The 10,980-nt window shown below is 51.5% G+C and overlaps 1 protein-coding gene across 1 annotated transcript; it reads right to left on the reverse strand.

The window, feature by feature from the left end:
* Positions 1-6: 6 nt before the first annotated feature.
* On the reverse strand, positions 7-10,150 carry ALG1 (ALG1 chitobiosyldiphosphodolichol beta-mannosyltransferase). The gene is made up of 13 exons (XM_003998892.6): positions 9,906-10,150; positions 8,909-8,986; positions 8,690-8,793; positions 8,086-8,234; positions 6,533-6,622; positions 6,117-6,227; positions 5,565-5,686; positions 5,335-5,373; positions 4,963-5,022; positions 4,055-4,165; positions 2,736-2,850; positions 1,763-1,838; positions 7-685 (listed from the first exon to the last, which is right to left on the reverse strand). The coding sequence occupies exons 1-13, from the start codon at positions 10,111-10,113 to the stop codon at positions 554-556; spliced, it is 1,395 nt and encodes a 464-aa protein (XP_003998941.1). The 5' UTR covers positions 10,114-10,150; the 3' UTR covers positions 7-553.
* Positions 10,151-10,980: the final 830 nt, after the last annotated feature.

Below are 10,980 nucleotides of genomic sequence, written 5' to 3' on the forward strand. Positions count from 1 at the left end.
CCTCCATAAATCAAAAATGAATTTTTGGCTCAGAAACAAGCATTTCATTTGGGCAAATAAAAACACAGATCAAGTATGTTTCCCCCCACCGGTGCCTGGACCCACGGTCCATCACGAAGCCAAGCCTGCTGTACATGTGGCACGTCTTATTAAACTCTTACAAGGCAGCCGACTGCAGTGCCTGTCTTCAAGGCAGGAAAGACAATACTAGGGACACAACAGGGCAGATGCTGGGAAAGGCAGACACCATAACAGGCCTAAGAGATGTTGACGATGCCACGTGCAAACAACAGGAAAGTAATAATACTGGGGGGAAAGAAAGACTCAGATCAGGAGGAGAGGAGTGATTGAGAGCCTTGAGGGAAGAAACCAGGGTTAACCAGTTTCTTGGGCCACAAACTGGGTCATAAAAACATTTCATTCCACAGCCGTCATTCCAGCTGCTGTCCACTGGGAGGCACTGCTCTAAAGCATTTGTCAAGGCCAGATAGGCTAGAAGAGGCTAAAAGGAATTGGGCGTCGCTCAGGAGCTCTCAGTATTTGGCCCAAAGGGTCATGTGTCCATAACCAAAGGCAGCACCGTCTGCTTCCAGCTCTCATCCCAACGAAGCTGCTCTGATTCCCGGAGGTTCTGCCGGAACTGGCTTAGTTTGCCAGTAGGATCAGGAAACGCTGAGAAAAGCATCTAGAAGAAAAATAAAGACCAGAACTTACCTCATCACTGCTTCCCACCCCTATCCCAGGTCCCACCAGAGCTGTCCCTCCTCCTTCCCAGCAGCCTGGATTCTGGTCCCACTCCAATCACAGGCAGCCAGGCCAGTGATGCTACTGAAACCCTCTGTCACTGCACTTCAAGAACCACTGTCAGTGTCCTGGAGCCCCCAGCAGGCCTCCTGCTCTGACCCAGCCTCCATGGCAGGCTTGGCTAATTAAATGTTCTCAAAACACAGCTCTGACCCGGAATATCCCCGACCCAGCAAGCCCCTTCCTCATGGGGCACAAGAAAACCCTCACACCCTGGCCCGTGCTCCTTCCCCTTCTCTGCTCCTACTTAACAGTGCAGCCAGGCTGCAGCATTTTCCACCCACTGTGCCCTGCTCAGCCACAGGCCACTCCAGCAATGTTCTGTCCACCAAGAGCACCCACCCTCAGCCTCTGCCCAGCACCGTCCAGCCCACATGCTGGAACTAGGCAGTCTTCAAGCTTTGCTAAACTTTATCAGGAGTCTCCAAACTAAGCCAGTGGACCAAATTTGGCCCCCAGCTGTCTTTGTAAGTACAGTTTTATTGGAACACAGCCACACCCCTTCATTCACAGGCTGTCCGTGGCTGGTTTCATGTTACAGCAGAGACTATGGCAAAGCCTAAAACTTTTTCTATCTGGGCCTTCCCAGAAAGTTTGCTGCCCCTGGTCTCAACTGCCAAGAATGATGATGTATTACTTTTGTAGTAAGTGCCCTTTGAAGACTCCCACCCACCCTCAGGGAAAGTTTGGGAAGCCCCCTTCACGCATCCCTCCTACTCAGAACCAGTCGCTCCCTAGACAGAGCACACGGTCTACCAGCTCTGGCATCATCTGTGTGGTGTAAGCTCCACAAACCCAGAGGGCAGTCAGAGCATGTCCAGACCCCCGAACCCACTGAGGCCCAGCCTCTGAGACCACTGCTCCCGGCCTTAGCTCTCGGATCCAGCCTGGCCGGCCACAGGAGCAAAGAATTGGGGGGCGTGGGTCGGTGCCCTGGCATGGGGGCAGACGTGATTACCTGCAGCTGAGCCGCCAGCTCCTCAGAGCCCTCAAAGACCAGGCCATTTTCATCATGTTTCACAAGCTCGTGTAAGCTGCAGAGGGAATCACAGAACCAAGAGGTGCCTAGAGAAACCCAAACCCTGCAGTGCCCACCCGGCCTCCCACACCACCCTCCCACAGGCCAGGCAGGGGTCAGAACAGTCTGCTTTCAGTGAGTCTCAGATTTAGCGTCTGAATAGAAAAAAGGCCTGCAGGGATACACATTAAAAATCCAAAATGATTCCAAAGAGGAGGTACAGTGAACACACATTTGACCTTTTCTGCTCTATGCTCTTTTCAGTGACTATGTGCTCAGCGAGTTCTCCATGTTTTTCTTAATTGCACAGCAGAGAAACAAGGTGAAAGGCAACCCCACTGGAGGTAGACTTGGCATATTAAGGATGACTTTGCTGGGTCACCAGGGAGTTGATGCCAATGTGCCCAGAGCTCAGGGTCTAACAGAGGCTATTTCCCATTCAGAGCCTGGCTCCTGAGCTGGTGGTGGAGCTACTATTTCTCTCATACTGAACCTCTTGTAACACCGCTCTCTCCAAACACACATCTTCACCAGGAAAAGTGGTGACAGAGAATTACACTCATTTAATGGATTCCAATTCAACTGTATGAGCTCAGAAAGAGAGAAATAAAACCAGGTCAACTGTGCGGTCAATACCAGCGACCCGTCTATCCATGAGCAAAGGCCCCCTAAGTAGAGAAGACACATGTTTTCTGTCAGACATCAGCGCTCCGTGGAAGCCAACCCCTTCAGTAGGGTGCAGCCCGCCCACAGAAACTCCAAGGGCCCTCCCCCCAGAGGACCACCTGGCAATGCTGCACAATCTTCCAGGGCCATTCCTTGAGCAATTTTGACCTCACTGGCAACACCCCCCCTCCACCCCCACAGCTGATTTGAGAACTGAACCCCGGGAAGATTCAGTTTCTGCTCCTACCACTGGAAGTTCACGGCACACACGGGCAGACAGCACCCGAACATGTCCACCACCTTCATGGGCAGGTCCAGGCCGCTGGAGGATTTGTGCAAGCACACACCCAGGTCTGCCGACCCTGCGAGGTGGGGGCAAAGGGAGTGGTCAGAGCACCACCCATGCACCCATGGAACACAAACCCTGAAAGGACTGTGGATCGACACCCCAAGTGGGGAATGGAACGTGGGTAATAATGCCACAGGCTGGAGAAGGCCAAGTACACAGCAGACCTCCCCAACTGCCACTCCCAGCCACTCGGCCCTGTTTGAAAACTACCTGCCTGTCACGAGTAGTTTTCTTTAGTCAGACCCCCTTTGTCTACTTAACCACAATTTCTTTAAAAAGAACCTGTAGCAATTATTGCTTTAAGGGGTTCAGAGTTTCCGCTTGGGATGATGAAAACAGTTTGGAAATAGGGCAATGAATGTACAACACTGAACATAATTAATGTCACCAAGTTGTACATATACTTTCAAATGGGAAAATCGTTAAAATAGCAAATTTTTATCGTATGTTTTATCACAGTAAGGAGAGGGGGAAAAACGTAACAGAAAACCAGCTGTCTCTATGAAAATAAAGCCAAATAAACAACCTGACACCACTAAACACTGGCTAGAAAACCCCTGCCAACCAAAGGCTTTCCGCTGGAGACTGCTCACTGGCTGCGGGAAGATGAGGCCTTGGAGATACATCAGCACTAGGCCAGCACGCCCCTCCCAGAGAAAGGAAGACAGAGGAAGCCAGGGAGACATAGGGGAGTCAATGCTATTTAACACATTATTTCTACACCTCCCAAGCCACTGCCCTCCCAGACCTGGGGAACGTGGACCCCAACCCAAGCCCAGGACCAGCCCTTCTGTCCAGATGGAAAAGCAGGACTAAATGGAGGGCTTGGAGAATAAGAGGACAGAACCCTCCCAGACCTGTGGAGAAGAGGTCCAGGCCCCAAAGGCAGGAGGAACCGGCACACCAGGAAACAGCCTGGATCTCCCCCCAAGTACAGCCAAGAGCTCCTCCAACAAGTTCCTGGCACATGGCATCCCCCTGCCCCACGTGGCCCTTGATCAGGACCCAATCCAGCCTCAGGCCTGTGTGTGTATGGCCCTTGGTCTAAAAATGACTTTTAATTTGTATAGGGTTATAAAAACAAAGAATATACAACAGAGGCAAATAAAACACTTACTATCTGGCCCTTTTCAGGAAAACTCTGTCCCCCGTACCGTAAGATACTCCTGTTTAACCCTCAGCTCTCTCCCTGCAGTCCCCCTAGTGAATGCCCTTACCTAGAAGCAGGGGGTAGTCCTCAGCCTCCAGCCACGGAGTACAGACTTGGATGTGCTGGAAATGCTTCTGGCCGATGAGGCCTCTGTAATACTCCTTCAGAGGCCCTTTGCCTTGCAGAGAAAATCTGAGTCACTGCACTGGGCCCATCTCTGGCTCCATCCCATGGCCTTGGGACTCAGAACCCCTGCACAGGTGTCAGGAGAAGGCCCACATTCTACAGCTGTGATCAGGTCCCCATGTGGCCCCTTCCAGACCCCTCAGGGGTATGCACCCTGACTAGTGAGGCCACGGCCCTTCCCCCAGCAACCTGCATCAGTGGGTCTCAGGCTGGGAAGGTGGCCAAGATAAACTCTGGTGAGGCACCAGAGTGCCAGCTGGATACAACTTCTCACCCAGACAGGCCTGTGTCTTGCTTGATGCCCCAGGTGGCATGGTGTGTGCAGTGGGCTCCTAGCCACCCCTGGGAGCTCTGGGGCCAGGAAGAGGGGAGTATGCAAGTTGGGGCAGCAGGCCCAGGACCCTGCTTCAACCACAGCTCTCTGCTTCTCTCTCCCATCCTGGGCTATTTTACATTGAACTCTTTAGTTTAATGTGGATTCTTTCATTTAAAAAAAAAAAAAAAAGATGCCTGGAAATTGCTGCAAGAGTGGAAAGCTCAGCATCTCTGAGGCCATGCTATCCAAGATTCAACTAGAAACCATGCCCTGCTGTCAGGCCCCTCTGAGCCTCAGTTTCCTTCTGTGTCAAGCTGGTATAGAAAATCCTGTTTCACAGAACTGTGGTCAGAATTAACAACACAACAACATCACATGCCTGGCATGGGGAAGGCACACAATAAAGGGAGATGCCTTCATCCCCCTCCACTGCCCCCCTTTAATATGGGAACATGGAAGATCCTTGGCAATACCTGTTATCACACAGACCAGAGAAGGAAGGCTCTCTCCATCCAGGATCAGCTGTTCAAACTCTGTGTATAAAAAAATAAATGATAACCAGGATTATCTTGTCAGGTGAGGAGCGGTTGGGGGAGCACTGGGGGGACGCCTCTCCCAACCACAAGATCAGTTTCCCAGAGGTGGCACTTCAGACCTAGGGTCTGGTCACTCAGTAACCCAAATGGGGATCAGAGGCACCATCTCCACCACTGTGTTCTTAGGCTGGCCTACCCAGTGGCCCTGGGGGCAGGAACATGCTGCCAAAGACACCATGCAAGGCCAGGTGAGCACCTCACAGCTCAAGAGCCAACAAGCCCAGCTCCTGATCAAAGCCACACACCTACTTTCTAATGCTGCCAGCAAGATGGAGAAGTCTTCATCTTCTGTAAGAAAAGAAACCTAAATGTCATGGGCTGGTTTCTAGATGCCTCCCTCCCAACTCAATACCTCCCCTTTCTCATCAGGGCCCAATGTCCTTAAATACATGTGGGGCACAGGCCTGGCAAGGGCAAGGATAATGCAGGCTTAGCCAGGTGCCCATACAAGCCCCAAGGGTCCAGAAGGGTCCTGAGACCTGTCCAGCTCGTGCTGCTGACCAACAGGGCCGGCCGCCCACGAAGATGTGTCACCACCCCACTCTGAGGATCCCGCTCTGTGAAGGCCGACCTCTCTGTGTCTGGGTCCAGGGGTTCTGAGCTGAGGGAACAGAAACAGATCCCATGAGATGGTGTCAAGCAGGCCCTCGGGCCCCAGGAGAGCTGTCTCCTACCAGAGTGAAGCCCACAGGCTCCCAAAGGTCAGGACGTGGCCATGTCAAAACCATCATCCAGCCTCTGTTGCAAACTCTCCTCTGTTGTTGCAGTGCAAAAGCAACAAGGGACAATGCAAAAACGGATGCATGTGCTGCACTGTAATGAAGCTTTATTTACCAAGACAGGTGGCAGGCCTGTGGTCATAGTTTGCCAACCCCTGGATTAGTGGATTCCCAGGTCTGCAGCCAGAAGATGAGAGAGGCCAGGCTAGCAGTGAGCAGACAGGGGACATGGGGCAGCAAGGACATGGGGGAGAGGACAGACAGTTGCAAACACAAGAGAAGGGAGATAAAAACTGGGGATGGGAGACCTACCAGGCCTTGAATGCAGAGTAGGTGCAGCTCAGCTTCATAAAGAGCTGGTGTTGCAGGCCCAAGGGCGTCTCTTTAAAGAAAGATGCTGGCTTGTCATAGACGGTCACGGCTCTGCAATGAGATCGTTGAGGGCTCTAGAGAGAGCCAGAGAAAAGCCTACGGAATACATGTTCCAAGAGGATCAAGAAAATAAGAGCACTCAGAAGATCCAAGTCTCAGACAAGGACAAGACCTGCTTGGGGAAGCACAGAGACATGTTCTAAGACCAAAAGTGCATGGGCCATCTGGCCTCTTCCTGCTCCCTCGGCTTCCCAAACCAGGAACCCTCTCCCAGACCCTTAGGGATTTCTAGACACCCTGCCAGTAGGACATAGTAGGCATTGCAGCTGGGACCCCTCGCCTCCCCAGGCACCTACTTGATGCCCCAGTTCTGTGCCAGATCTTCCCGCATCGAGTTGGTCACACACAAGTTCAGGTGTGACAGGCGCCCGCAGAGCTTCTCATACCTGAAAAGACGTATCACTGTCAGCCCAGAGCCTTGGGCCTTGGCCCTTGGGCCCCACCACCACCACCACCACCACCACCTCCACATGACTTGACACCTTCTGATGCAGAAGAACACAGAGCTGGGGTCTCCCAAATCGGGTTGCTGGTGAGGCACTTTCCCAGAGTTTGTGCTGAGTTCCATCTGTACTATTATTTCCTTTACCCCTTTCTTTAAGTCATATCGCTTTTCAGCTTAAGTACGGTTAGAAACCTTATCTCTAAAGAAGGGAAAATCTAGTCTCTCTTGCCACAAGAGAAAGAAATATAGTAAAGGCCTCGTTATTAATCTTAGCCACACTGTGCTCTTGCTGCAAAGGCTGTGGGGCTGAGGCTTGTGCGTTACCAAGGGATGGTTTTAAAAATGTTAGAGAGGCCTTAGTGACAGATTAACTCCCACCTGAGACTTGAGCCCTGATCTGAGGGCAGAACTGAAAGAGAACCAGAAAGGGAAGGAGCACACAAGGTTGTTCAATGCCACTGGTTTATCACAGCCGGCTCCTCACTCAGGACGCAGAGAAGGCGAGAGAGCTGGACACCCTGGGACTGAATTTTGATCCTCATGCAACAATATCAGCTGTGTGGCAAGCAGCAAAATGGTGCTCGACCTTGGTTTCCTGGCTTGTAAATGGAGAGTGACCACAGGACATTCTCACCAGGGGGAGTGTAGACTGAACAGGATAAAGGGCTTGGCCTGAAGCCTGACATGCAGCATGTACGCACTGATCGTTTGCTGCGGCAGCTGTTACCACCCTCAGTGAATGTCCCTCAGGGAGAGGCGGCAGATGTCGCCCACTCAGGCTGAGAACATGACTCTTCCTGCTCCATGTCCAACCTGCTCCCACAGGCCCTTCTTCCCTCTCCCTGTCTCACTGACTGCAGCAGGCTGTTGCCTGAGTCCCATTGTCTAACAGCAGCCTCAGTTTTTATTTGGGCATCTGGTCTGGGTTCACCTGGGACCCCAGGTCTCACAGAAGAGCATTTCCCCTAAGCCTGAGACATCGGGTTACTGCAGCCCCCCTACCTCAGTGGGGTGTCAGAGCCTGGCAGGGGAGCACAAGCCAATCAGAAAGGGTCCCTGTCTCCACTGAGCCTGTCAGTGGGGGTTTGAGTGCCGGGAGAGCTCCCAGCACCTAAGAAACACCTCCAGGACGGAGTGTGGAGAGAGAAATGAGAGGGGATCCTGACAATGCCCTTTTGAGCTTAAAGTCAGCCACATCTCTGGATTTTGCAGTTTTAGGGACCAACAAATGCCCTCCTTGCCTTAGGCTATTTCTGTCACTTGTAACCCAAGTCAGCCTAATTCCCCAGCCTTGCCCTCACCCCCAAAGAGCACACAGGGGACAGCTTCACCAGGTCTCTGCACTGGCCCTTCTTCCTACCAAGGTTCAGGGAAGGTGTCTGCACCCTCTTTCAAGACCCTTACCACTTGGCCAGCAGAACAAGCGGGTGGCTGGAACCATGCACCAAACCCATAATGGAGTAGCCATAGTTGTGCCAGTCAATGACGAGCTTGCTTGCACAGAGGCAGCCCACAAGCCAGCACACAGCAATGGCAGGCAGGCCTGGGGGGTTCTGGGAAAGAGACACTCAAATGAAGAGAAGGAAACCCATACCATGGTCAACAATAATAAACTGAGTGAAAACAGTTGCAACATACATAACAAAGAGTCAATTTATCTTTACAAACCTCCTGATAATTAATAAGACTCTCTTCTCACCAAAAAAGAAGTATAAAAGTCATAAAGGAAGGGGTGCCTGGGTGGCTCAGTTGGTTAAGTATCCGACTTCAGCTCAGGTCATGATCTCACAGTTTGTGAGTTCAAGCCCCGGGTCAGCCTCTGTGCTGACAGCTTGGAGCCTGGAGCCTGCTTCAGATTCTCTCTGCCCCTCCTCAACTCACACTTTGTCTCTCTCTCAAAATAAAGAGACATTAAAAAAATTTTTTAATAAATAAATAAAATAAAAGGCTGGACAGTAAAGGAAACTTAACAATGGTTCCGAGAGAGCAAGAGGAGACTGACATTTACCTGGAGAAAGATGTAGGCTGCTGGCTCCCTGCACATCAACTTCCACAACAGGTACACTGACTGAAAAACAACTTTGACTCCATACTGAAAAATGTGGGGCCCAACTGCAAGTCAAAAAACACCCGTTACTCCAAAAGGAATTCTTGGCAATGTGCGGGTCCTCCCCTCGCCCACACACACACACAGATTCAAAGGAATCTGGAGTTGACAGCATCCTACCTGCAAGTTTCGGAAGTTCTGTCAAACTCACAATCTGAATTCTGTTGTTCTGCAAGAGCTCATCATAGGGTCTGGAGTCTGAAAAGAATGTCCCCTTCAATGCACTAGACAGGGCAATATGAAGTCAGATGATCCCCCAGGTCAGGCTGAATAGTGAAGAGTGTTTTTTGGAAAATAAGACTTCTCTCTGTTCCTCCATAGCCAGAACAGAGCATGAGGACACTTCTTGTCCAGAGTCTCCCCCAGACAGGGAGGGCCTCAATGGTGTCCACCTTTATTTAGTTAACACAATGTCTGGCACATAGTAGGCACTCAAAATAATCTAGAGTCCCTGAATGATGGATTTATCCCACCATAGGGAGACCCCTAGGAAGTCTCACCCCACTCCTGCACCCTCCCACAGCAGAATCTAAACAGGGACCAAAGGCAACCAGTGCTACTCCCCCTTTTCCCTGATAACACGGTTGAGCTACCCTCTAAAGATGTCATCCTGAAGGAGGATGAAGAAGGCACCCCTGCTTTTGCACACTGAGAGTAAAAGGTGGAAATGCAGCACAATGAAACCTCTCCTGCCTGCACAGCTCTGCACCGAGGGTGTGGGATGGAGAGGAGACAAGTTGTCCCCTGAGACACAGCCTGACAAAAGTAGCCACAAGGAGCTATGGTTAGCGGCACTGGCCCCGGAGTCACACACACACTAGATTCCAGTCCGTCTTTGCACTCACTAGGAGGATTAAGTGAGACTATATGATGAGTTCACTTAATTTAGCACACTCTTGGCATACGACAGGCACTCCATTAACGCCAGGTGTTCCTAGAGACCCACCCAGCAGAAGCTGGGCAGAAACCTGGCCAGAACTAGATAAACCCAATCTCGGAGAGCTGTCCGAGGGAGGAGGGAGAAAAGGGACGTCCCCGTCCCGGGCCCCCTGGGCAGGTCAAAGCCGCGGGTTAAAGGCTGAGAGCTCAGCCTCCCTCCCAGACCCCGAGCACTCACTGCAGAAGCCCATAAGGGTCACGGAGAAGCCGCTCTTGACAAACGACAGTGCGTGGTACTGCATGCGGGGGCTGCGGCCCACGTCGCCCAGCACCACAATGATCACGTGCCAATCCGCTCGCCCCCGCCGCCAGCGCTTCCACAGGACCAGCAGCAGCAGCAGCAGGGATGCGGCCATCACCAACACGGCCACGCAGGAGGCCGCCATCTTGGCCGAGCCGGATCGCAGTCACGTGACGGCCCTCTGTGGGCCGGGTGCTCAACGCGCAAAGACCCAGCCTCCGAAGTGGGCGGAGAGAAGGAAGGTGGGGAAGTGGTTCCCTAAGTGGCGGCCCATTGAAACTCCCAGGAGCCTCTGGGGGCCAAAAATTAGTGATATTAAGGTAAAGCTTCTTCCATGTAAGGATCTAGGAACAATTTTTTTCAAAATTCTAAGATAACTTCAAAATACAGTGAAGCAACAATTTGTATGACTCTCATCAGCATAACGTTAAGAGGCCAAATGCCAGAGTACACACTGGCTGGTTCCACATATATATAATCAAAACCACACTTTAACTGTTAGAAGTCAGGAGAGTGACCTGCCTTCGAGGGTCGGGGAGTGAGTGGGAGGAAGCCAATGTGAAGCTGGTGGGTTCTCTCTACTGACCTGGGTGCTGATAAGGTGGGGGTGATCCTTTCGACACAATTCATCAAGCAACAAACTTGTTCATTTTTCAGGATGTTATGTTGTACTTGAATGAAACACTTAAAATATAAAGGAAAAGGACAGAGAAGGAAGTAAAAAATATGATTTTAAGTCTATGTCGTAAGAAGGGAAATTTTGCCACTGACCTTTTCATTTTACCTTCGAAAGTAGTCACACTGAAGAGTTCAGTGTGTGTCCACGTGATAGCCTTTTCACTTTGAAATGGGTCCCCTTGCTAAGAAACATCGACAGCATGGTGGTGAAGCCACCCTCACTGCCCTGGGTGGGAGCTGCCCTAGAACCTGCAGAGCACCACCCGCCCGCCAGCTGTCTAACGCACTCATGCATTGGACAAGGAAACAAAACAGCTTCTCCTCCTTCAATAAG

Source organism: Felis catus, chromosome E3, assembly GCF_018350175.1.
Source record: "Felis catus isolate Fca126 chromosome E3, F.catus_Fca126_mat1.0, whole genome shotgun sequence".
Classification (NCBI taxonomy): domain Eukaryota; kingdom Metazoa; phylum Chordata; class Mammalia; order Carnivora; family Felidae; genus Felis; species Felis catus.

Bases quoted from the DNA above. Each gene is read 5' to 3' on its own strand.
- ALG1 (XM_003998892.6), bottom strand. From the start codon at position 10,113: ATGGCGGCCTCCTGCGTGGCCGTGTTGGTGATGGCCGCATCCCTGCTG. The intron at 5,687-6,116 runs GTAGGTCTCCCA...CTGTTCCCTCAG, and splicing joins TACTCTGCATTCAAGGCCTG to CTCAGAACCCCTGGACCCAG. The intron at 686-1,762 runs GTAATCACGTCT...TTTTTCTTCTAG, and splicing joins AGCTGGCGGCTCAGCTGCAG to ATGCTTTTCTCAGCGTTTCC.